Genomic DNA, 25,737 nt, shown 5'->3' on the forward strand with positions numbered 1-25,737 from the left:
TAGCACGGTGCTACTCACTCTAAGAGGGGAGCCAGCATCACCGAGGACATGAACATGGGTCGCTTTTTGATCTGGCGCCTGAAGCCAAACATGGCGTTCTGCTGGAAGCCCTCCCTGATGTTCAGGATGTACTGGTTCTGGAGCGTGATGAAGCGCACCTCCTTCAGACCCCTCACCGTCGCCTTTTCGATGAGCTTCACCACCGGCTGTTGGAGAGAGAAGAGACTTTAAAGTCACAACAAGGAGGTTGTGATTCTGGGGCCTGGGCGATATCACTCCAAACTGTATCGTGTTTTATCATTCGATAATTATTGATATTATTTGTAAGCTATGGAAAATAAGGAGATAAAATATATTATAGAAACCTGAGAACTATTTTCTGCATTTTCTGTGTAACATTAATTTGCACTGTTATTCTTATTTAACTAAAGGAATTTTTGTTATGCAGTAATTATGTAATATTATGTCAGGCGATATTGATAATTATTGATATTTTATATGACCCCTGAAAAATAAGGAGCAGGAGAATAATGTTTTATTAGAAATGTAACTTCCTGTGATTGTAATCCCTCAGCTATCAATGACAAATGTCAACACAAGCATGGAAAAGACTCAATGTCAACAAAATAGTAAAATCTCATTGAACTAAGGCTGAAACGACGCGTCGACGTAGTCGACGTCATCGGTTACGTAAATACGTCGACGCCGTTTTTGTGCGTCGGCGCGTCGTATATTTACGTCACACTACTGTCATGGCGGAGCGCAAAGCAGACGATGCGAGCGAGGGGAAAAAGCACGCCAAAAGTCGTCAAAAGTGTGGGAGTATTTCAATAAACGGCCTAATAATGTTGTTGTATGCACACTGTGTCGAGCGGAAATGGCCTATCATAGCAGCACAACGGCTATGAAGGAACATTTGAAAAGAAACCCGACAGCGTTCTTGCCATCACCATCAACTAGTCAATCGTCCGCGTGCGTATACGTTGTCATCATTACACAAAAACATGAATGTGTCATTTGTATCTGCGTTGTGAATTCATAAACTAAAGCACCGTTTCGCTCTGAGAGGCGCGTTTGGCGTGCCTGTTCAGTGTTTACAAAGACGCGCTCCTCTTTAACGCTTTGCGAGCGGCGAGGCGGGGCGCGCCGGGAGCGACGCCGCAAGAGACAGGGGACGACGAGCGAGCGAGGAAGAGGAGCCGAAAAGCGAGGAAAGAAAGAGAAAAGAGTTGGAAGAGAAAAGACTTTGTGTAAAATTAAAAGATTGTAAACCTGACAAAGCCGTCTGGCGTTCAGTCTGTCGAACCTGAAAGAACCCCACGGCACAAAGACGTGTCACAAACGCTAACGTTAATTAGTTGTGCAAATACCTTTTACAACATTAACAGTTACATGTACTACGTACAAACCAACAATTAACTTTCACTTTAATCATACTATCATTGTTGTGTTATTAAGCAAAATAAGCAATACTTTTACTTTTGTTGAAATGTTTACACTGTACACTTTTTTTGTATTGGATGTTTAGCTTTATTTTTGCACATTTTAGCAAATAAGCAATACTTTTACTTTTGTTGAAATGTTTACACTGTTACAGAATATTTCCGTTTTGTACTTTTTTGTATTGGATGTTTATCTTTATTTTTGCACATTTTAAAGCAAAATAAGCAATACTTTTACTTTTGAAATGCTTATACTATTGCAGAATATTAAGATTTGCACTGGATGTTTACTTTTATATTTGCACATTAAAAAGCAAATAAGCTACTTTTAATTTTGTTAAATGTTAAAAGTTTTAAATGTTTACATTGTTACAGAATATTTTGTCATGTTGTTGTCAATGTTGACTGAGTGGCCATACTTTTTTTTTTTGTAAATAAAAGCCATGCCTTTTGAAAAAACTGGCCTACATTTATTTTTTCCTCTTCATTTTAAATTAAAAAAAATAATCGGTAAAAGGAAAAATAATCTATAGATTAATCGAAAAAAATAATCTATAGATTAACCGATTAATCGAAAAAAATAATCTATAGATTAATCGATAGAAAAATAATCGTTAGCTGCAGCCCTACATTGAACACTTAACAATAAGCTCTTAAAAATATGGAATATGAAAGAAATGCTTCATAAAGTGTAACAAAATAGTGCAAAATGTATAAACATCGAGGAACCTGAGAACTATTTTCTGCAGGTTTAGTGCCAGGAAATAACGTCTGTGTAACATTAATTCGCCCTGTTAGTCTTATTTAACTATGGAAAGGATTTTTTGTTTTGCAGTAATTGGTTAAATATTATTAATATATCGGTCGATATCAATAATTGACATGTTTTATGACCCACGGGAAATAAGGAGCAGGAAAAATATATTTTATTTGAAATGTAACTTCTCCTGATTGTAATCCCTCAGCTATTGAGACAGAAAGACAATGTCAACAAAATATTAAAATCACATTGAACATTTAACAATAAGCTCTTAAAATGAAGGAATATGTAAGAAATGCTTCATAAAGTGTAAAAATGTAAACCTAGAGAAACCTGAGAAGAACTATTTTCCGCGGGTTTCGTGGCAGGAAGTTACGGCTGTGCTCTAAAGGGTGAGCTAAGTTGGCGTGGCATTAGCGCTCTTGCCTTGCATCATGTACAGACCACTCTGGTCTGACTACGGTCCCTTTGAAAACTTTCACAAACTTTTCTCCTTTCTCTTCTCACTCCATGCAAAGAAGCAACCAAACCTGGTGAGTTGATACCGTCGCCTGATTGGCTGTTAGCGTGTCACGCCCACTTCCTGTGTTGCTTGGTTACCAAAGTCGCTTACAGGTTTTTTTTTTTGTTTTGTCCCGGCTTTTAAACCTATAGTTGCTTATTTGGGCTTGCCTTTTCTGTCTATGTGTGCCTTTGTTACAGCAACCACACTTCCACTTTCTTCCATTAAAGAAGAAAAAAATGATTGAACGTTTTGTCGAATGCATTTTTTTCTATTGATATTGATTACCGTATTTTCCGCACTATAAGGCGCACCTAAAAACCACAAATTTTCTCAAAAGCTGACAGTGCGCCTTATAACCCGGTGCGCTTTATATATGGATTAATATTACGATTCATTTTCATAAAGTTTCGATCTCGCAACTACGGTAAACAGCAGACATATTTTTTCCCGGTAGAACAGGAAGCGCTTCTTCTTCTACGCGAGCAACCGCCAAGGTAAGCACCCGCCCCCATAGAACAGGAAGCGCTTCTTCTTCTACTGTAAGCAACCACCCGCCCGCGTAGAAGAAGAAAAAGCGCGCGGATGTTACGTTTCATTTCCTTTGTGTGTTTACATCTGTAAAGACCACAAAATGGCTCCTACTAAGCGACAGGGATCCGGTTCATGAAAAGACGCAATCTCTCCATCCGCACACGGACTACTATTTCACAGCAACTGATATTCCTGTAAACCGCACTGTGGATACAACGGGAGCACGTACGGTGAATATTCGCACCACACAGGGAATGAGAAGTCATCCTTCACTGTGGTTCTAGCTTGCCATGCTAATGGCCAGAAACTTCCACCCATGGTGATATTCAAAAGGAAGACCTTGCCAAAAGAGACCTTTCCAGCCGGCGTCATCATAAAAGCTAACTCGAAGGGATGGATGAAGAAAAGATGAGCGAGTGGTTAAGGTAAGTTTAAGTTTACGCGAAGAGGCCGGGTGGCTTTCTTCACGCATCTCCGTCCATGTTGATATACGACTCCATGCGCGCCCACATCACGCTGGTTTTTAATATATTATTAAAGTTTGACTGACCTATCTGACTGTTTTTTTGACATTCCTTTAGCGCAGTTAGATGCGGCTTACAACACGGGGCGGCTTATAGGTGGACAAAGTTTTGAAATATGCCGTTCATTGAAGGCGCGGCTTATAACCCAGGGCGCCTTATGGTGCGGAAAATACGGTACGTGCGTGTCGCGATACATATTGATATCATTTTCTATTCCAACTACTGGGTCACCTCAGAGTATTCCCTCCAGCCAAAGTTGTCTCTGCAGTAGTACTTCCACACGGTGTGACAGCTGGGGGCGGGGCCTGAGGTTGTCCCCGGCACGGGGAAGGGGCTCGGGGGAGTGGTCAGTCGGCGGACGCGGTCAAACTTCAGGTCGCCCACCCGCATGGCTCCAAAGTCCAGGGAAAACACCGAGCCCCTGAAAGCACACAAAAAGGAAGACGTCATTGAAGGCAACATCATTTGCATTCCTAATTTGTCGACGCTTTCCGAAGCGGCCACATTAACCCGGAGCACCTTGACCAGACCTCTAATGAGTCAGCCAGTGAGTCAGTTCACACTGACACAACCCAGGAAAACATCCACGCCGCCGCTAAAGATGCCGTTTGTGTGTTTTCATCACAACACAACATGATGAAGGACAAATGGACAAGTTCATGTTTGTGTGAAATGTAGGAAAATGGGAAAAGATGAAGGGAAAAGATGTGTTCATATGGTTCGTGTAGGAGGACAAACATGACACAAACCTTCCTAACTGTTAGAAATCCCACTGTTTACATCAAACACGCTTCACTGATGACAGTATTTGGCGAGCGCTGTGCTGTCCTATTCATTTCAGCAGTCCTTGAACTCAACGCAGTTTAGTTTATTAAGGATCCCCATTAGTCTACAGCCCAGTGGAGACTATTCTTCCTGGGGTGCAGGCAAAAAAACATCACACAATCACAAAACAAAAGATTACAATGCAGTACAACATGATCAAATAATAAAATGTTGTAATACAAAAATAGCAACAACAAAGAACCAAAAAAGCAATAACTTTAAGTTTATATAAAAATGTTCATACCAAAGATAAAAAAAGAGCAAAAATAAAATATTCACATTAGTGTACCAAAGACAAACAATAAGTGACGAAAAAGTACCATCCATCCATTTTCTACTGCTTGTCCCATAATCAATAAAATAGCCAATAATCAATAAAACCAGTCATGACATTAGGTACAATCTAGAATAATCTCTTTCCAGTGCAGAGGTGGGTAGTAACGCGCTACATTTACTCCGTTACATCTACTTGAGTAACTTTTGGGATAAATTGTACTTCTAAGAGTAGTTTTAATGCAACATACTTTTACTTTTACTTGAGTATATTTATAGAGAAGGAACGCTACTTTTACTCCGCTACTTTTATCTACATTCAGCTCGCTACTCGCTACTAATTTTAATCGATCTGTTAATGCACGCTTTGTTTGTTTTGGCCTGTCAGACAGACCTTCATAGTGCCTGCGTTTCAACAAATACAGTCACTGGTGACGTTCACTCCGTTCCACCAATCAGATGCAGTCACTGGTGACGTTGGACCAATCAAACAGAGCCAGGCGGTCACATGACCTGACTTAAACAAGTTGAAAAACTTATTGGGGTGTTACCATTTAGTGGTCAATTGTACGGAATATGTACTGTACTGTGCAATCTACTAATAAAAGTTCCAATCAATCAATCAAATGTGTGAAGGAAAAAAGACCCTTTTTTATTTCAACCGTACACCCCGTCAAAAGCCTAAAGACTGACAGCACAGTTCCTGTCTTCACAATAAAAGTGCCGCTCCATCGCGCTTGCGCTTTCAAAACAAGAGTCTCCGAAAGCCAGCGCAAACAACCTAGCAAGCTACGGAGTTTGCCGCCAATGTATTTCTTGTAAAGTGTATAAAAACGAATATGGAAGCTGGACAAATAAGATGCCAAAAACCAACCACTTTCATGTGGTATTAGACAGAAAGGAGGAACTTTTTTTCTCCTCCATTTGAAAACGTGGACGTTATCATCACTACTGTCTGATTACAATCAATGCAAGTCATCAGAATCAGGTAATACACCAACTTATATTCTTGTCTTCATGAAAGAAAGGAATCTATATGTGTTAAACATGCATGTATATTCATTAAAACACCTTTAACATGTAAACAAAAACGGCAAAATAAATAAATATAAATTATATACTGTATATATATATATGTGTATATATATATATATATATATATATATATATATATATATATATATATATATATATATATATATATATATGTATGTGTGGGAAAAAAATCACAAGACTATTTCATCTATATATATATATATATATATATATATATATATATATATATATATGATATGTGTGTGTATGTTACTCATCAGTTACTCAGTACTTGAGTAGTTTTTTCACAACATACTTTTTACTTTTACTCAAGTAAATATTTGGGTGACTACTCCTTACTTTTACTTGAGTAATAAATCTCTAAAGTAACAGTACTCTTACTTGAGTACAATTTCTGGCTACTCTACCCACCTCTGGTCCAGTGGTTCTTAACCTTGTTGGAGGTACCGAACAAACCCCAGCAGTTTCATATGCGCATTCACCCAACCCTTCTTTAGTGAAAAATAAAATGTTTTTTTTTTCAAATTCAAGACAAAGTTATATGTTTTTGGTAACACTTTAGTATGGGGAACATATTCTTAGTAACAAAGACTTAATTTAGAGTTATTTGGTTAGGGTTAGGGCAGGGGTCGGCAACCCGCGGCTCTAGAGCCGCATGCGGCTCTTTAGTGCCGCCCTAGTGGCTCTCTGGAGCTTTTTCAGAAATGTATAAAAAAAAATTGAAAAAGATGAGGGGAAAACAATCTATTTTTTGTTTTAATATGGTTTCTGTAGGAGGACAAACATGACACAAACCTCCCTAATCGTTATAAAGCACACTGTTTATCAGAGGTGGGTAGAGTAGCCAGAAATTGTACTCAAGTAAGAGTACTGTTACTTTAGAGATTTATTACTCAAGTAAAAGTAAGGAGTAGTCACCCAAATATTTACTTGAGTAAAAGTAAAAAGTATGTGGTGAAAAAACTACTCAAGTACTGAGTAACTGATGAGTAACATATACACACACACACACACACATATATATATATATATATATATATACACACACACACACACACACACACACACACACACACATATATATATATATATACACACATACATATATATATATATATATATATATATATACACACACATATATACATACATATATACAGTATATCATTTATATGTATTTATTTTGCTGTTTTTGTTTACATGTTAAAGGTGTTTTAATGAATATACATGCATGTTTAACACATATAGATTCCTTTCTTTCATGAAGACAAGAATATAAGTTGGTGTATTACCTGATTGTGATGACTTGCATTGATTGTAATCAGACAGTTGTGATGATAACGTCCACGTTTTCAAATGGAGGAGAAAAAAAGTTCCTCTTTTCTGTCTAATACCACATGAAAGTGGTTGGTTTTTGGCTTCTTATTTGTCCAGCTTCCATATTCGTTTTTATACACTTTACAAGAAATACATTGGCGGCAAACTCCGTCGCTTGCTAGCTTGCTAGCTTGTTTGCGCTGGCTTTCGGAGACTCTTATTTTGAAAGCGCAGGCGCGATGGAGCGGCACTTTTATTGTGAAGACAGGAACTGTGCAGTCAGTCTTTAGGCTTTTGACGGGATGTACGTTTGAAATAAAAAAGGGTCTTTTTTCCTTCACACTTTTGATTGATTGATTGAAACTTGTATTAGTAGATTGCACAGTACAGTACATATTCCGTACAATTGACCACTAAATGGTAACACCCCAATAAGTTTTTCAACTTGTTTAAGTCAGGTCATGTGACCACCTGGCTCTGTTTGATTGGTCCAACGTCACCAGTGACTGCATCTGATTGGTGGAACGGAGTGAACGTCACCAGTGACTGTATTTGTTGAAACGCAGGCACTATGAAGGTCTGTCTGACAGACCAAAACAAACAAAGCGTGCATTAACAGATCGATAAAAATTAGTAGCGAGTAGCGAGCTGAATGTAGATAAAAGTAGCGGAGTAAAAGTAGCGTTTCTTCTCTATAAATATACTCAAGTAAAAGTAAAAGTATGTTGCATTAAAACTACTCTTAGAAGTACAATTTATCCCAAAAGTTACTCAAGTAGATGTAACGGAGTAAATGTAGCGCGTTACTACCCACCTCTGCTGTTTATATTACCGTAAACATGCTTCACTGATTCGATTATTTGGCGAGCGCCGTTTTGTCCTACTAATTTTGGCGGTCCTTGAACTCACCGTAGTTTGTTTACATGTATAACTTTCTCCGACTTTCGAGGACGTGTTTTATGCCACTTCTTTTTCTGTCTCATTTTGTCCACCAAACTTTTAAGGTTGTGCATGAAAGGTGAGTTTTGTGCTAATCAGGCATATTTGCAAGCTAATCGATGCTAACATGCTATTTAGGCTAGCTATATGTACATATTGCATCATTATGCCTCATTTGTAGCTATATTTGAGGTCATTTAGTTTCCTTTAAGTCCTCTTAATTCAATTTATATCTCATGACACACTATCTGTATGTAATATGGCTTTTATTTTTTTGCGGCTCCAGACAGATTTTTTTTTTGTATTTTTGGTCCAATATGGCTCTTTCAACATTTTGGGTTGCCGACCCCTGGGTTAGGGTTAGAGCAGGGGCGCTCATTACGTCGATCGCGATCTACCGGTCGATCTCGGAGGGTGTGTCAGTCGATCACCAGCCAGCCATTAAAAAAATAGTCCTAAAAATGAGCGATCATAAATCTTCACTATGACGTCACTTTCGTCACTTGATTGACATTCACGGCACCCGAAGGTCTTCTGAGATGACGCTGGCTGCTGCCAGATCATTAAAATTACCGACTGGAAGGCGAGAAACACTTTATTTCAGACTCTGGCGCCGTACCTGTCGTCAAAACTCCAAAGACCGACTGCACAGTTGCACAATAAAAGCTCTGCTTCATCCTGCCTGCGCTACCAAAATAAGAGTCTCAGAAAGCTGGCGTGCACAAGCTAGCAAGCTACGGAGTTTGCCGACAATGTATTTCTTGTAAAGTGTATACAAAGGAGTACGGAAGCTGGACAAATAAGATGCCAAAAACCAACCACTTTCATGTGGTATTGGACAGAAAGGAGGACTTTTTTTCTCCTCCATTCGAAAATGCGGACGTTATCATCACCACTGTCTGATTCCAATCAATGCAAGTCATCACAATCAGGTAATACACCAACTTATATTCTTGTCTTCATGAAAGAAAGGAATCTATATGTGTTAAACATGCTTGTACTATCTTTAAACACCTTTAACTTGTTAACAATATTAACTATATGTGTTAAACATGCTTGTATTATCTTTAAACACCTTTAAGTTGTTAACAATATTAACTATTTGTGTTAAACATGCTTGTATTATTTTTAACCACCTTTAACTTGTTAACAATATTAACTATATGTGTTAAACATGCTTGCATTATCTTTAAACACCTTTAACTTGTTAACAATATTAACTATATGTGTTAAACATGCTTGTATTATCTTTAACCACCTTTAAGTTGTTAACAATATTAACTATTTGTGTTAAACATGCTTGTATTATCTTTAACCACCTTTAAGTTGTTAACAATATTAACTATTTGTGTTAAACATGCTTGTATTATTTTTAAACACCTTTAACTTGTTAACAATATTAACTATATGTTTTAAACATACTTGTATTATCATTAAACACCTTTAATGTATTAACAATATTAACTATATGTGTTAAACATGCTTGTATTATCTTTAACCACCTTTAAGTTGTTAACAATATTAACTATTTGTGTTAAACATGCTTGTATTATCTTTAACCACCTTTAAGTTGTTAACAATATTAACTATTTGTGTTAAACATGCTTGTATTATTTTTAAACACCTTTAACTTGTTAACAATATTAACTATATGTTTTAAACATACTTGTATTATCATTAAACACCTTTAATGTATTAACAATATTAACTATATGTGTTAAACATGCTTGCATTATCATTAAACACCTTTAACTTGTTAACAAAAACATATATTTCATAAATAAGTAAATATAAATTATATATATGAATGAGGTAGATCCCCACGACTTGATCAATTGGAAAGTAGCTCGCCTGCAGAAAAAGTGTGAGCACCCCTGGGTTAGAGGGTTAGGGTTATAATAAGGCCATGCCGAATAAGGCATTAATACGTACTTAATAATGACTAGTTAAGAGCCAATATGTTACTAATTTGCATGTTAATAAGCAACTAATTATTGGTGAATATGTTCCCCATACTAAAGTGTTACCATGTTTTATTACTGGTGCACAAAATGAAGCGTGCATGAACATCACCTTCTCTATCAGGCTGGGGGACGCCACTTCTTCTTCTGCTCCACTTTACTGTGGTGTCCCCCAGGGATCTATTCTAGGCCCCATCCTGTTCGCCCTATATCTCCTCCCTCTTGGAGAGATTTTTAAGAGTCATGGAGTGTATTATCACTTTTATGCAGACGACTGCCAAATTTATATGCCTATTTCAAAAGGCCACGGCCCCCTGACACCCCTTCTCAAATGTCTATGCCACGTCAAGGCTTGGTTAGCCCAGATTTTTTAAATAATGAATGAGGGAAAAACGGAAATTTTAGTGTTTGGTCCGGCCCTCACTGACTTGGAACCATTGCAAAATGATGTGCGTCCCAAAGTCACCAGCCTTGGCGTCACTATAGACAGCCATTTTAAACTTGACAAACAAGTCAATGGCGTTTTAAAATCGTGTTTTTATCATCTTCGTCTTTTAGCAAAGGTAAAACCGTTTTTATCTTTTAACCTTTTTGAACAAGTCGTGCATGCTTTTATTTCAAGTGGCCTGGACTACTGCAATGCACTTTATGCTGGCATTAGCCAAAAAGCTCCCTCCCGGTTGCAGTTAGTCCAGAATGCGGCAGCAGGACTTTTAACAGGGGCCAGGAGACGCCAGCATATAACCCCAATCCTTGAGAGTTTGCACTGGCTCCCTGTTCATCTTAGAATTGATTTTAAAACCTTGCTGTTTGTCTTTAAAGCTTTACGTGGACTGGCACCTCAGTATATCTCAGACCTCATCCAAACTTACAATCCTGCGCGCGCTCTGAGGTCCGAGAGCCAGCTCCAGCTCGTGGTGTCCAAGACCAGACTTAAAACCAGGGGAGACAGGGCCTTCTACAGGTAAAAGCCAGTAAATTAGAATATTTTGAAAAACTTGATTTATTTCAGTAATTGCATTCAAAAGGTGTAACTTGTACATTATATTTATTCATTGCACACAGACTGATGCATTCAAATGTTTATTTCATTTAATTTTGATGATTTGAAGTGGCAACAAATGAAAATCCAAAATTCCGTGTGTCACAAAATTAGAATATTACTTAAGGCTAATACAAAAAAGGGATTTTTAGAAATGTTGGCCAACTGAAAAGTATGAAAATGAAAAATATGAGCATGTACAATACTCAATACTTGGTTGGAGCTCCTTTTGCCTCAATTACTGCGTTAATGCGGCGTGGCATGGAGTCCATGAGTTTCTGGCACTGCTCAGGTGTTATGAGAGCCCAGGTTGCTCTGATAGTGGCCTTCAACTCTTCTGCGTTTTTGGGTCTGGCATTCTGCATCTTCCTTTTCACAATACCCCACAGATTTTCTATGGGGCTAAGGTCAGGGGAGTTGGCGGGCCAATTTAGAACAGAAATACAATGGTCCGTAAACCAGGCACGGGTAGATTTTGCGCTGTGTGCAGGCGCCAAGTCCTGTTGGAACTTGAAATCTCCATCTCCATAGAGCAGGTCAGCAGCAGGAAGCATGAAGTGCTCTAAAACTTGCTGGTAGACGGCTGCGTTGACCCTGGATCTCAGGAAACAGAGTGGACCGACACCAGCAGATGACATGGCACCCCAAACCATCACTGATGGTGGAAACTTTACACTAGACTTCAGGCAACGTGGATCCTGTGCCTCTCCTGTCTTCCTCCAGACTCTGGGACCTCGATTTCCAAAGGAAATGCAAAATTTGCATGGTTGGGTGATGGTTTGGTGTGCCATGTCATCTGCTGGTGTCGGTCCACTCTGTTTCCTGAGATCCAGGGTCAACGCAGCCGTCTACCAGCAAGTTTTAGAGCACTTCATGCTTCCTGCTGCTGACCTGCTCTATGGAGATGGAGATTTCAAGTTCCAACAGGACTTGGCGCCTGCACACAGCGCAAAATCTACCCGTGCCTGGTTTACGGACCATGGTATTTCTGTTCTAAATTGGCCCGCCAACTCCCCTGACCTTAGCCCCATAGAAAATCTGTGGGGTATTGTGAAAAGGAAGATGCAGAATGCCAGACCCAAAAAGGCAGAAGAGTTGAAGGCCACTATCAGAGCAACCTGGGCTCTCATAACACCTGAGCAGTGCCAGAAACTCATGGACTCCATGCCACGCCGCATTAACGCAGTAATTGAGGCAAAAGGAGCTCCAACCAAGTATTGAGTATTGTACATGCTCATATTTTTCATTTTCATACTTTTCAGTTGGCCAACATTTCTAAAAATCCCTTTTTTGTATTAGCCTTAAGTAATATTCTAATTTTGTGACACACGGAATTTTGGATTTTCATTTGTTGCCACTTCAAATCATCAAAATTAAATGAAATAAACATTTGAATGCATCAGTCTGTGTGCAATGAATAAATATAATGTACAAGTTACACCTTTTGAATGCAATTACTGAAATAAATCAAGTTTTTCAAAATATTCTAATTTACTGGCTTTTACCTGTATGTGGTCGGCCCTAAGCTCTGGAACATTCTGCCCCTCCATGTTCCAACTGCTCCCACAGTGGACTGTTTTAAGTCTCGTCTTAAGACCCACTTTTATTCTCTGGCTTTTAACACTACGTGAGTTGTGTGGTCCTCTGTGTTTTTTAAAATTGTGCTTTCTATTTACTGTTTTAATTGGTTTTACCCTTTGTAATTGTTTTTAATCATATTTATTTTATATTGTTTTTAATTGTTGTGCAGCACTTTGGAAAAATTTTGTTGTTTAAATGTGCTATATAAATAAAGTGGATTGGATTGGATAAAATAAAAAAATAAATAGAATCAAACTAGAAGCTAGTCTTTTACCAACTCTAATCCGTGACAATTCATGATGCATGATCTCAATGCCGGTCAATGGAGAGCTAGTCTGGCAGCTCTGTTTTGGGTAAACTGGATTTGATTGAGTTCTTGTTTGGATGCATTAGACCAGATTGCTAGGCAGTAGTCAAGATGTGACAACACAAGGGATTGTATAACTTGCTTAGTAGTTGTGTTAGTTAAAAAAATAGGCACTTCTTCTTATGATTGAGATGCGTCTGCTCATTTGTGTTACTATGTTATTAATGTGATGTCGTGCAGCTGTGTGGACCGTGACGCAACACTTTGTTTACATGCACAACTTTCTCCGACGCTGCCATGGAAAGACCTGTTTTATGCCAAACCTTTTATTTGAATGCACAAAGGGGAGCTTTGTTGATGTTATTGACTTGTGTGGAGTGCTAATCAGGCATATTTGCAAGCTAATCCATGCTAACATGCTATTTAGGCTAGCTGTATGTACATATTGCATCATTATGCTTCGTTTGTAGGTATAACTGAGCTCATTTCATTTCATTTATTTACGTCCTCTGTGTACTTAATTTATATTTGCATGTCTCATGGCACATTATTTGTATGTAACATTGGCTGCATTTCTGATAGTTGTTGGGGCGCCATGTTGTTCCAGACCACAGCAAACAGTACCATGTTGTTCCAGACCACAGCAAACATTACCATGTTGTTCCAGACCACAGCAAACATTACCATGTTGTTCCAGACCACAGCAAACATTACCATGTTGTTCCAGACCACAGCAAACATTACCATGTTGTTCCAGACCACAGCAAACATTACCATGTTGTTCCAGACCACAGCAAACGTTACCCAGCTTGCAAAGATTGTAACAAATCCATTAGAAGAAGACTTTAACTTGGACCCACACATCTATACCACTAAGTCAGTCATTTCCAGGAGTTATCTCACCCTCTGAGAAGTTTTACTAATGTTTTCCAAAGTTGTAAAAATGTGTAGAATAAATATTTACATTTCAACATTTCTGTCAACCAAGATTTGTGTCAGCCTGCGACAAATAGTCATTTTGATAGTAGGCTAATACAGCTAATATAGACATATGTATCGTCTTCATCACACCACTTATATAAGACTTTTAAAGTCATTTTGATAGTAGGCTAATACAGCTAATATAGACATATGTATCGTCTTCATCACACCACTTATATAAGACTCTTAAAGTCATTTTGATAGTAGGCTAATATAGACACTTACATCATGTGTTGTCTTCATTATAACACTTATATAAGACTTTTAAAGTCATTTTGATAGTAGGCTAATATAGACACTTACATCATGTGTTGTCTTCATTATAACACTTATATAAGACTTTTAAAATCATTTTGATAGTAGGCTAATATAGACACTTACATCATGTGTTGTCTTCATTATAACACTTAAATAAGACTTTTAAAGTCATTTTGATAGTAGGCTAATATAGACACTTACATCATGTGTTGTCTTCATTATAACACTTATATAAGACTTTTAAAATCATTTTGATAGTAGGCTAATATAGACACTTACATCATGTGTTGTCGTCATTATAACACTTATATAAGACTTTTAAAATCATTTTGATAGTAGGCTAATACAGACACTTACATCATGTGTTGTCTTCATTATAACACTTATATAAGACTTTTAAAGTCATTTTGATAGTAGGCTAATATAGACACTTACATCATGTGTTGTCTTCATTATAACACTTATATAAGACTTTTAAAGTCATTTTGATAGTAGGCTAATATAGACACTTACATCATGTGTTGTCTTCATTATAACACTTAAATAAGACTTTTAAAGTCATTTTAATAGTAGGCTAATATAGACACTTACATCATGTGTTGTCTTCATTATAACACTTATATAAGACTTTTAAAGTCATTTTGATAGTAGGCTAATATAGACACTTACATCATGTGTTGTCTTCATTATAACACTTATATAAGACTTTTAAAGTCATTTTGATAGTAGGCTAATCTAGATAACACTTAATGTGCATTTCGTGGCCTTTCTTCACCTCGCGCTGTCTGGAAAAGTAAAAAGTATTGTGTGTGTGAGTTTTTGGGCGGGGTGACGGTCCCTCTACATTAGTCCTCCATATGGCCCCTGGCAAAGAGTGTTTCTGGGTCAGACATTAATATGGGCATCATACTGTACATTGGCACGCTATGTCAGCAGAGCCAGACAGCGGCGCAGACAGACACACACACACACACACACACACACACACACACACACTTCTAGAGACACACATGTCAACTACAATAAATACTCAACACGGCCAAAAGGAAACACACACGCACGCACGCACGCACACGCCCTGTTCAAGGTTAATGGGCTTCATTGATTTGGTTTCCCGGGAAACTAATTGACAGAAATGTCCCTGGTGATTGTGCGTCCGTCTGGAAGTGTTTAAAGAGCAAAGACTGCGTGTTTGTGTCAAATGCACGTTAAAGGGAAATTCTCACTTGGCAATTATGGCTATTTTAAGAATGAAGTCTAGCGCTGTTGTGCGATACCAGTACCAACATGTGTTTCCATACGTTCCAAAATAAAAAGCCAGGTAAAAGCCAGTAAATTAGAATATTTTGAAAAACTTGATTTATTTCAGTAATTGCATTCAAAAGGTGTAACTTGTACATTATATTTATTCATTGCACACAGACTGATGCATTCAAATGTTTATTTCATTTAATTTTGATGATTTGAAGTGGCAACAAATGAAAATCCAAAATTCCGTGTGTCACAAAATTAGAATATTACTTAAGGCTAATACAAAAAAGGGATTTTTAGAAATGTTGGCCAACTGAAAAGTATGAAAATGAAAAATATGAGCATGTACAATACTCAATACTTGGTTGGAGCTCCTTTTGCCTCAATTACTGCGTTAATGCGGCGTGGCATGGAGTCGATGAGTTTCTGGCACTGCTCAGGTGTTATGAGAGCCCAGGTTGCTCTGATAGTGGCCTTCAACTCTTCTGCGTTTTTGGGTCTGGCATTCTGCATCTTCCTTTTCACAATACCCCACAGATTTTCTATGGGGCTAAGGTCAGGGGAGTTGGCGGGCCAATTTAGAACAGAAATACCATGGTCCGTAAACCAGGCACGGGTAGATTTTGCGCTGTGTGCAGGCGCCAAGTCCTGTTGGAACTTGAAATCTCCATCTCCTCCATAGAGCAGGTCAGCAGCAGGAAGCATGAAGTGCTCTAAAACTTGCTGGTAGACGGCTGCGTTGACCCTGGATCTCAGGAAACAGAGTGGACCGACACCAGCAGATGACATGGCACCCCAAACCATCACCCAACCATGCAAATTTTGCATTTCCTTTGGAAATCGAGGTCCCAGAGTCTGGAGGAAGACAGGAGAGGCACAGGATCCACGTTGCCTGAAGTCTAGTGTAAAGTTTCCACCATCAGTGATGGTTTGGGGTGCCACGTCATCTGCTGGTGTCGGTCCACTCTGTTTCCTGAGATCCAGGGTCAACGCAGCCGTCTACCAGCAAGTTTTAGAGCACTTCATGCTTCCTGCTGCTGACCTGCTCTATGGAGATGGCGATTTCAAGTTCCAACAGGACTTGGCGCCTGCACACAGCGCAAAATCTACCCGTGCCTGGTTTACGGACCATGGTATTTCTGTTCTAAATTGGCCCGCCAACTCCCCTGACCTTAGCCCCATAGAAAATCTGTGGGGTATTGTGAAAAGGAAGATGCAGAATGCCAGACCCAAAAACGCAGAAGAGTTGAAGGCCACTATCAGAGCAACCTGGGCTCTCATAACACCTGAGCAGTGCCAGAAACTCATCGACTCCATGCCACGCCGCATTAACGCAGTAATTGAGGCAAAAGGAGCTCCAACCAAGTATTGAGTATTGTACATGCTCATATTTTTCATTTTCATACTTTTCAGTTGGCCAACATTTCTAAAAATCCCTTTTTTGTATTAGCCTTAAGTAATATTCTAATTTTGTGACACACGGAATTTTGGATTTTCATTTGTTGCCACTTCAAATCATCAAAATTAAATGAAATAAACATTTGAATGCATCAGTCTGTGTGCAATGAATAAATATAATGTACAAGTTACACCTTTTGAATGCAATTACTGAAATAAATCAAGTTTTTCAAAATATTCTAATTTACTGGCTTTTACCTGTATATTTCCTATTGCTATCAAAGAAGATGTTGGACATACTGAACAACCTGTAGTAAATAAACAAACAAAGGCTCCTAATTAGTCCATTCTATTATTTTGTCAACATTATTAATCTACTTGTACATTTCCTCTTAATATCTGCTGTTGAAACATGTTCTATCTACACTAGGGATGTCCCGATCCAGGTTTTTGCACTTCCGATCCGATACCGATATTGTTTTTGCATTTCCGATCCGATACCGATACTGACCGATACCGATACTGACCGATACTGGCCTATCCGAGCATGTATTAAAGTTGAAAGTTATTTAGCCTACTTAGTTGTCAGAATCATGTTGAAAAGGGTTTTAGTACTCTTGATAACAACTAGCCAGCTGAATTAGGGGAGTTTGAATAATACACAATGGTTGGTAACAAGAAACTGACCTGTTTATTCAAGGATAAACACAAAATAGACAAAATTATACATGACAAACAGAAATGGCATCATTGAACTAGGGCTGGGCGATATGGCCTTTTTTTAATATTGCAATATTTTAAGGCCATATTGCGATACACGATATACAGTAATTATTCCCGGATAGGCTTTTGAATATTCTTCACGGAATGACTGCAGTTTTCTTTTCGGTTTAAGACTCGTTTGCGATTTTTCTCCGGCTGATTCCATGATCGTTCGCTCATTTGGAAACAATGGCAACTGGTGCCTCGTGCTTGGCAGCGGTGCTATAAATAGCCTCGCGCATGGTATTCGGAATGGCTCGATAGGAAGTTACGGGAAGCAGTGTCGATTGTCATTGTTGTTACGCGATTTCGTGAATAAAACTTAAAAAATATATTTTTTTTTTAATGAATGAAAAACCGTATTTTTTATCACTGCAACCGTAACCCGGAATAGGTTGATGAAAACCGTACTAATTACGGGAAAACCGGAGTAGTTGGCAGGTATGTGTGTCGTGTATCGACCTGGTTTTGCTACTTCTCTTTAAAAAGGGAAACAAACCCCAGCATGCAGATGGATGCTGCAGGGGGAAAAAAAGGGTTTGGATGATAGCGATGGCAAAACACGAGTAGCAGAGGACCAGAGATGCTGAGTCAGCACAATTCTCCGCACCAAGTCATGTTGTTACTGAGAGGAAGTAAAACTATTCGAAGCACACGTGCGGTCCAACTAAGTATTGCATCATCCATGCACACTTGCAGCTGCCTTCCAGTAATTAGAAAATGTTTGATGACGCGCGGTTGGGCCAATGAGATTAGGAAAAAGTACATTTTTGTCCTGTTGGTTTTTTTGCGTAAAGAGCTGAGACAGCAGCCGCGTGGTCTCTCCCCCCAGAGACACCTGCGCTACTTCTTCTTCCCACTTTCAGAAAAGCAAAGTCTACTCGGCGGCATTTACCAGCAGCGTCCTCGCCTCACCGCTCCTCATTGTGCCCCCCCACCCCCGTCATGTCTTGCCACTAACTCTCCCCGGCTGCTTTTGGGCCGCTCTAACACTACAATTCCACCGGTTAAATGAAGTGCACTCAAACGAGGTGCTGGGGACATGGAGGTCCAGGAGAAGGTGGACGGAGACGGCGGGCGAGGAACAATATTGATGTGGCAATACATCGCCCTACTTTTTATGACAATATCCACTAGGGTTGTACGGTACACCGGTACTAGAATAGTATTGCGGTACTAAGGAATCAAAAACAGTACTATACTTTGTTTGAAAAGTACCTGTTCCCCTTTTCTTTTCTTTTAACGTGTGTCATCACGTCATGACATTGCTGCTTTTACGAGCAGAGGAGCATGTTCGGCAGCGCACACACAGAGTACTTACAAGCAGACACAGGGTGTAGACAGAAAAGGGAGAACGGACGCATTTTTTAGCATTAGCTACTTCTAAATCACTAATCCTCGCCTCCATGGCGACAAATAAAGTACGTTTCTTACAAGTATCATTATCACTGGAAGACGAGGAATAGCTAAACCTGTTTCACTACACACCGTAGGAAGATACAATAGCTCACCCGGCGTCACAATGTAAACAAACGCCATTGTGACGCCATCCACTGTAATGATACCAAGTACAAGTCGATACTACCGTATTTTCCGCACTATAAGGCGCACCTAAAAACCACAAATTTTCTCAAAAGCTGACAGTGCGCCTTATAACCCGGTGCGCTTTATATATGGATAAATATTAAGATTCATTTTCATAAAGTTTCGGTCTCGCAACTTCGGTAAACAGCCGCCATCTTTTTTCCCGGTAGAACAGGAAGCGCTTCTTCTTCTACGCAAGCAACCGCCAAGGTAAGCACCCGCCCCCATAGAACTGGAAGCGCTTCTTCTTCTACTGTAAGCAACCACCCGCCCGCGTAGAAGAAGAAAAAGCGCGCGGATATTACCGTACGTTTCATTTCCTTTGTGTGTTTACATCTGTAAAGACCACAAAATGGCTCCTACTAAGCGACAGGGATCCGGTTCATGAAAAGACGCAATCTCTCCATCCGCACACGGATTACTATTTCACAGCAACTGATATTCCTGTGAACCGCACTGTGGATACAACGGGAGCACGTACGGTGAATATTCGCACCACAGGGAATGAGAAGTCATCCTTCACTGTGGTTCTAGCTTGCCATGCTAATGGCCAGAAACTTCCACCCATGGTGATATTCAAAAGGAAGACCTTGCCAAAAGAGACCTTTCCAGCCGGCGTCATCATAAAAGCTAACTCGAAGGGATGGATGAAGAAAAGATGAGCGAGTGGTTAAGGTAAGTTTAAGTTTACGCGAAGAGGCCGGGTGGCTTTTTTCACGCAGCTTCGTCCATGTTGATATACGATTCCATGCGCGCCCACATCACGCTGGTTTTAATATATTATTAAAGTTTGACTGACCTATCTGACTGTTTTTTTGACATTCCTTTAGCGCAGTTAGATGCGGCTTACAACACGGGGCGGCTTATAGGTGGACAAAGTTTTGAAATATGCCGTTCATTGAAGGCGCGGCTTATAACCCAGGGCGCCTTATGGTGCGGAAAATACGGTACATGGATCTTTTTTATGTCAAAATGGGAAAAAAACGAACAAGTTTCGTAAGAAAAAATAATTTCCTTTATTGACACAATATGCCATGAACTATCTTACATCTTGATTATGACGTGCATTTTCATGCATCACACCTTAAATTGGAATAATTTACTTTGACATGCGCATAACCTAACATAAACGGGAAAAGTGTGTTATTCTTTGTGCCATGGCGCCATCTTTTGGACGAGTTCGCTCACTGCAGGTGCTGAAGAAGCAGTCAACATTCCCTGAAACAAACATGGCTTTGTGCATTTCTGCTTGTCCGACGTTATCACGGTGTTTATTTATCATTGTGTTCACTACTTTTGTTTTACCTCTCTTTTTGAAATGGAGCTGTTCTGTGCTTTTTATGTCGTGATTATGTACGCGTCTTCACGTTACATTCTGTGTACATGTTTGAGGCTAGCAGTTAGCACTTGGAGTAGCTGTAATAATGTGAATAAAACAGTCTCGATCGGAATGAAATTTTGATCCGAACGCGTGTGATCGGGTCAGAATATTCTGAATGGCGTGTTTACATGAAGCATTTTTTTTTTACCCCGATTAGGCTTTTAATCCGATTACCGTATTTTCCGCACCATAAGGCGCCCTGGGTTATAAGCCGCGCCTTCAATGAACGGCATATTTCAAAACTTTGTCCACCTATAAGCCGCCCCGTGTTGTAAGCCGCATCTAACTGCGCTAAAGGAATGTCAAAAAAACAGTCAGATAGGTCAGTCAAACTTTAATAATATATTAAAAACCAGCGTGATGTGGGCGCGCATGGAGTCGTATATCAACATGGACGGAGCTGCGTGAAAAAAGCCACCCGGCCTCTTCGCGTAAACTTACCTTAACCACTCGCTCATCTTTTCTTCATCCATCCATCCCTTCGAGTTAGCTTTTATGATGACGCCGGCTGGAAAGGTCTCTTTTGGCAAGGTCTTCCTTTTGAATATCACCATGGGTGGAAGTTTCTGGCCATTAGCATGGCAAGCTAGAACCACAGTGAAGGATGACTTCTCATTCCCTGTGGTGCGAATATTCACCGTACGTGCTCCCGTTGTATCCACAGTGCGGTTCACAGGAATATCAAAAGTCAGTGGAACCTCGTCCATGTTGATAATGTTCTCTGGCCGGATCTTTTTTTCAGCTATCTTGTTTTTACAATATGCACGGAAAGTAGCCAGCTTTTCTTGAAAGTCTTTAGGCAGTTGCTGTGAAATAGTAGTCCGTGTGCGGATGGAGAGATTGCGTCTTTTCATGAACCGGAAACCTGTCGCTTAGTAGGAGCCATTTTGTGGTCTTTACAGATGTAAACACACAAAGGAAATGAAACGTACGGTAATATCCGCGCGCTTTTTCTTCTTCTACGCGGGCGGGTGGTTGCTTACAGTAGAAGAAGAAGCGCTTCCTGTTCTATGGGGGCGGGTGCTTACCTTGGCGGTTGCTTGCGTAGAAGAAGAAGCACTTCCTCTTCTACGGGGAAAAAAGATGGCGGCTGTTTACCGTGGTTGCGAGACCGAAACTTTATGAAAATGAATCTTAATATTAATCCATATATAAAGCGCACCGGGTTATATGCCGCACTGTCAGCTTTTGAGTAAATTTGTGGTTTTTAGGTGCGGCTAATAGTGCGGAAAATACGGTAAATGTGTTTATGTGCACATAGCTACAGACACAAGAGTACTGAAAATTGAGTACCGATATCGATTCCCAGAGGCGCCGTATCGGTTCAAACGTGAAATCCATCCCACCTTAACCTATTCCAGGCCAATGACTTGAATAAATAATGACTAATAAAACATCAGCTGACTGTGTGTGCTAAAGGTGAAAGGCAGGCCAGGAAAAAAAAAAAAAAGGACAAACCTGCTCTGTGTTTGTACTAAGCAGCTGTAGGGTGTGTGCGTACACACGTCACTCCAAGGGAGGGCTTCTCTCTGGGAAAAGAACAAGTCTTTCCCTCCCGCATAAATAAAAGTTAAGAAAACTGATGGCATGGTCAAAATGCCCGTTAAATCCCGCACACACTCACACACACACACCTTGCATTTTCTCACGGCGACACATACCAGCATCAGTCATGCTATTGTGAACGTCACAGATGAAAAAAAGAGAGGAGCGCTCACTCGCACACATTCTTTACACCGAGTCATGTACACACACGCAGGTCTCAAAGAGTCATGCCTGGATTCCACAGTCCATGTTAGCTCCACGTCGCCTGATTTCCACAGTCCACTTCCTGTTTGTTGGACAAGTAGCATTGACATTAACTCCTACAACTAACTCCAATAACTGATTTCCACAGTCCACTTCCTGAACAGTGTGGTTTTCGTCCTGGTCGTGGAACTGTGGACCAGCTCTATACTCTGGGCAGGGTCCTTGAGGGTGCATGGGAGTTTGCCCAACCAGTCTACATGTGTTTTGTGGACTTGGAGAAGGCATTCGACCGTGTCCCTCGGGAAGTCCTGTGGGGAGTGCTCAGAGAGTATGGGGTATCGGACTGTCTGATTGTGGCAGTCCGCTCCCTGTATGATCAGTGCCAGAGCTTGGTCCGCATTGCCGGTAGTAAGTCGGACACGTTTCCAGTGAGGGTTGGACTCCGCCAAGGCTGCCCTTTGTCACCGATTCTGTTCATAACTTTTATGGACAGAATTTCTAGGCGCAGTCAAGGCGTTGAGGGGATCTGGTTTGGTGGCTGCAGGATTAGGTCTCTGCTTTTTGCAGATGATGTGGTCCTGATGGCTTCATCTGGCCAGGATCTTCAGCTCTCACTGGATCGGTTCGCAGCTGAGTGTGAAGCGACTGGGATGAGAATCAGCACCTCCAAGTCCGAGTCCATGGTTCTCGCCCGGAAAAGGGTGGAGTGCCATCTCCGGGTTGGGGAGGAGATCTTGCCCCAAGTGGAGGAGTTCAAGTACCTCGGAGTCTTGTTCACGAGTGAGGGAAGAGTGGATCGTGAGATCGACAGGCGGATCGGTGCGGCGTCTTCAGTAATGCGGACGCTGTATCGATCCGTTGTGGTGAAGAAGGAGCTGAGCCGGAAGGCAAAGCTCTCAATTTACCGGTCGATCTACGTTCCCATCCTCACCTATGGTCATGAGCTTTGGGTTATGACCGAAAGGACAAGATCACGGGTACAAGCGACCGAAATGAGTTTCCTCCGCCGGGTGGCGGGGCTCTCCCTTAGAGATAGGGTGAGAAGCTCTGCCATCCGGGGGGAGCTCAAAGTAAAGCCGCTGCTCCTCCACATGGAGAGGAGCCAGATGAGGTGGTTCGGGCATCTGGTCAGGATGCCACCCGAACGCCTCCCTAGGGAGGTGTTTAGGGCACGTCCGACCGGTAGGAGGCCGCGGGGAAGACCCAGGACACGTTGGGAGGACTATGTCTCTCGGCTGGCCTGGGAACGCCTCGGGGTCCCACAGGAAGAGCTGGACGAAGTGGCTGGGGAGAGGGAAGTCTGGGCTTCCCTGCTTAGGCTGCTGCCCCCGCGACCCGACCTCGGATAAGCGGAAGAAGATGGATGGCACTTCCTGTTTGTTGGACCAGTAGCATTGACATTAACTTCTACAACTAACTCTGATACCTGATTTCCATAGTCCACTTCCTGTTTGTTGAACCAGTAGCATTGACATGAACTCCTACAACTAACTCTGATAACTGATTTCCATAGTACACTTCCTGTTTGTTGGACAAGTAGCATTGACATTAACTCCTACAACTAACTCCGATAACTGATTTCCACAGTCCACTTCCTGTTTGTTGGACATTGACATCAGCTCCTACAACTAACTCCATAACGACCACAATGCCATTCCAGACGTCTACTTTTGGACTTCTTTACAGGGCTGCTGTGGGTTAGGACGGATGGAAACATGTTTGAGTGTGTGTGGTTGTTGGCAGTGCCCAAACACGTACAGACGTCTTGTTTGCGGGAGGCAATGAGTCAAAACAACAAGTTAGTGTGTTTTAACAAGCCAAGTGACGACACTGCAACTCAGACTGATTCTTTGAGCTGGGTCTTACTTCATGAGCTATGGACAGAAACCAAGTGTTGAAAGTAAAAAAAATAATAAAGTGAATTATATTTATATAGCGCTTTTCTCTAATGACTCAAAGCGCTTTACATAGTGAAAGCCAATATCTAAGTTCCATTGAAAGCAGTGTGGGAGCAGGTGGGTTAAGTGTCTTGCCCAAGGACACAACAGCAGGGACTAGGATGGCGGAAGCGGGTATCGAACCTGCAACCCTCAAGTTGCTGGCACGGCCGCTCTACCAACCGAGCTATGCCGCCCCTATATATATATATATATATATATATATATATATATATATATATATATATATACACATTAGGGATGGCCCGATCCGATATTTGGATCGGATCGGCCGCCGATATTTGCCAAAAATTGCGTATCGGCAAGGCATGGGAAAATGCCGATCCAGATCCAGTTTAAAAAAAAAAAACTCCGGTCCGTGTTTTCCAACACACCGATTTAAATAATACATTCCACTTTTCTGCTGCTCCGTAATTTCCGTTCCGCATTTTCCAGCACACCTTCAACACATCCACAGGTCTGTGGATTCTCACGCAGTTGCTTTTAGCTGCTGGCATTACACGACAGGCTCTTCTCACTCTTTCCTGTGTCTCCCTCTCACAGACAGCGAGCGCACCTTCTTACACATGTCACATACTGTCACGTCATACGTCACATACGTATACGTCCTCCCCGAGCAGAGAGGTAGCAGCATGGCTAACGTTAGCTGTGATGCTAGCGCAGCCGTGTGACCAACGTTCTCTCTAAGGTGCGCGCTTGTGCAATTGCGCACTGTTTAAGCGTCCTCTGCGCATAGCAATTATATGCCACGCACAAAATCTAATAAAAAAATAAGCGCATAACAATTTTCAACACACGGACACGACAGAGACAACAGTTTTTGTCATCATTGTTCAAAGATTGTGACGTCTGTCGAGACGCTTATCTCCATTCGGTGCCACACGTCCACACCATCAAAATGCCGAGGCAAAAAATTTCCACATCAACACCGTATGAAAAAATTTGTGATTTTTTTAGTTGTGATTTCCTTCTCTGCATGAAAGTTTAAAAGTAGCATATATTAATGCAGTATGAAGAAGAATGTTTTAATGTAGACATGCAAGCCTTGAAAGAACATTTTGAAAATCAAGACTACATTTCCTGCAAATGGGTGCATTTCTACCCTATATTTTAACTTTAGATTTATTCTCATATCAAACTCTTTTGGCTGTCTTTTTGACACTTACATCCACACCCTGGATTATAAATAATGTAAATAATTCAATGTGATTATCTTGTGTGATGACTGTATTATGATGATAGTATATATCTGATAGTATATATCTGTATCATGAATCAATTTAAGTGGACCCCGACTTAAACAAGTTGAAAAACGTATTGGGGTGTTACCATTTAGTGGTCAATTGTACGGA

General features: G+C 40.6%; 1 protein-coding gene across 2 annotated transcripts in view; it reads right to left on the reverse strand.

Moving 5' to 3' along the window:
- The window catches only part of tiparp (TCDD-inducible poly(ADP-ribose) polymerase), a 78,200-nt gene that overhangs the window by 18,858 nt on the left and 33,605 nt on the right, over positions 1–25,737 (reverse strand). For both annotated transcript variants that reach the window (XM_061925889.1, XM_061925890.1), the window contains exons 3-4: positions 3,994–4,183; positions 19–206 (exon numbers count right to left, since the gene is read on the reverse strand). In XM_061925889.1, coding sequence (XP_061781873.1) covers positions 19–206; positions 3,994–4,183 — 378 coding nt within the window. The remainder of the gene's footprint in view (positions 1–18; positions 207–3,993; positions 4,184–25,737) is intronic.

Source organism: Nerophis lumbriciformis, linkage group LG30 (genome assembly GCF_033978685.3).
Source record: "Nerophis lumbriciformis linkage group LG30, RoL_Nlum_v2.1, whole genome shotgun sequence".
NCBI lineage: Eukaryota > Metazoa > Chordata > Actinopteri > Syngnathiformes > Syngnathidae > Nerophis > Nerophis lumbriciformis.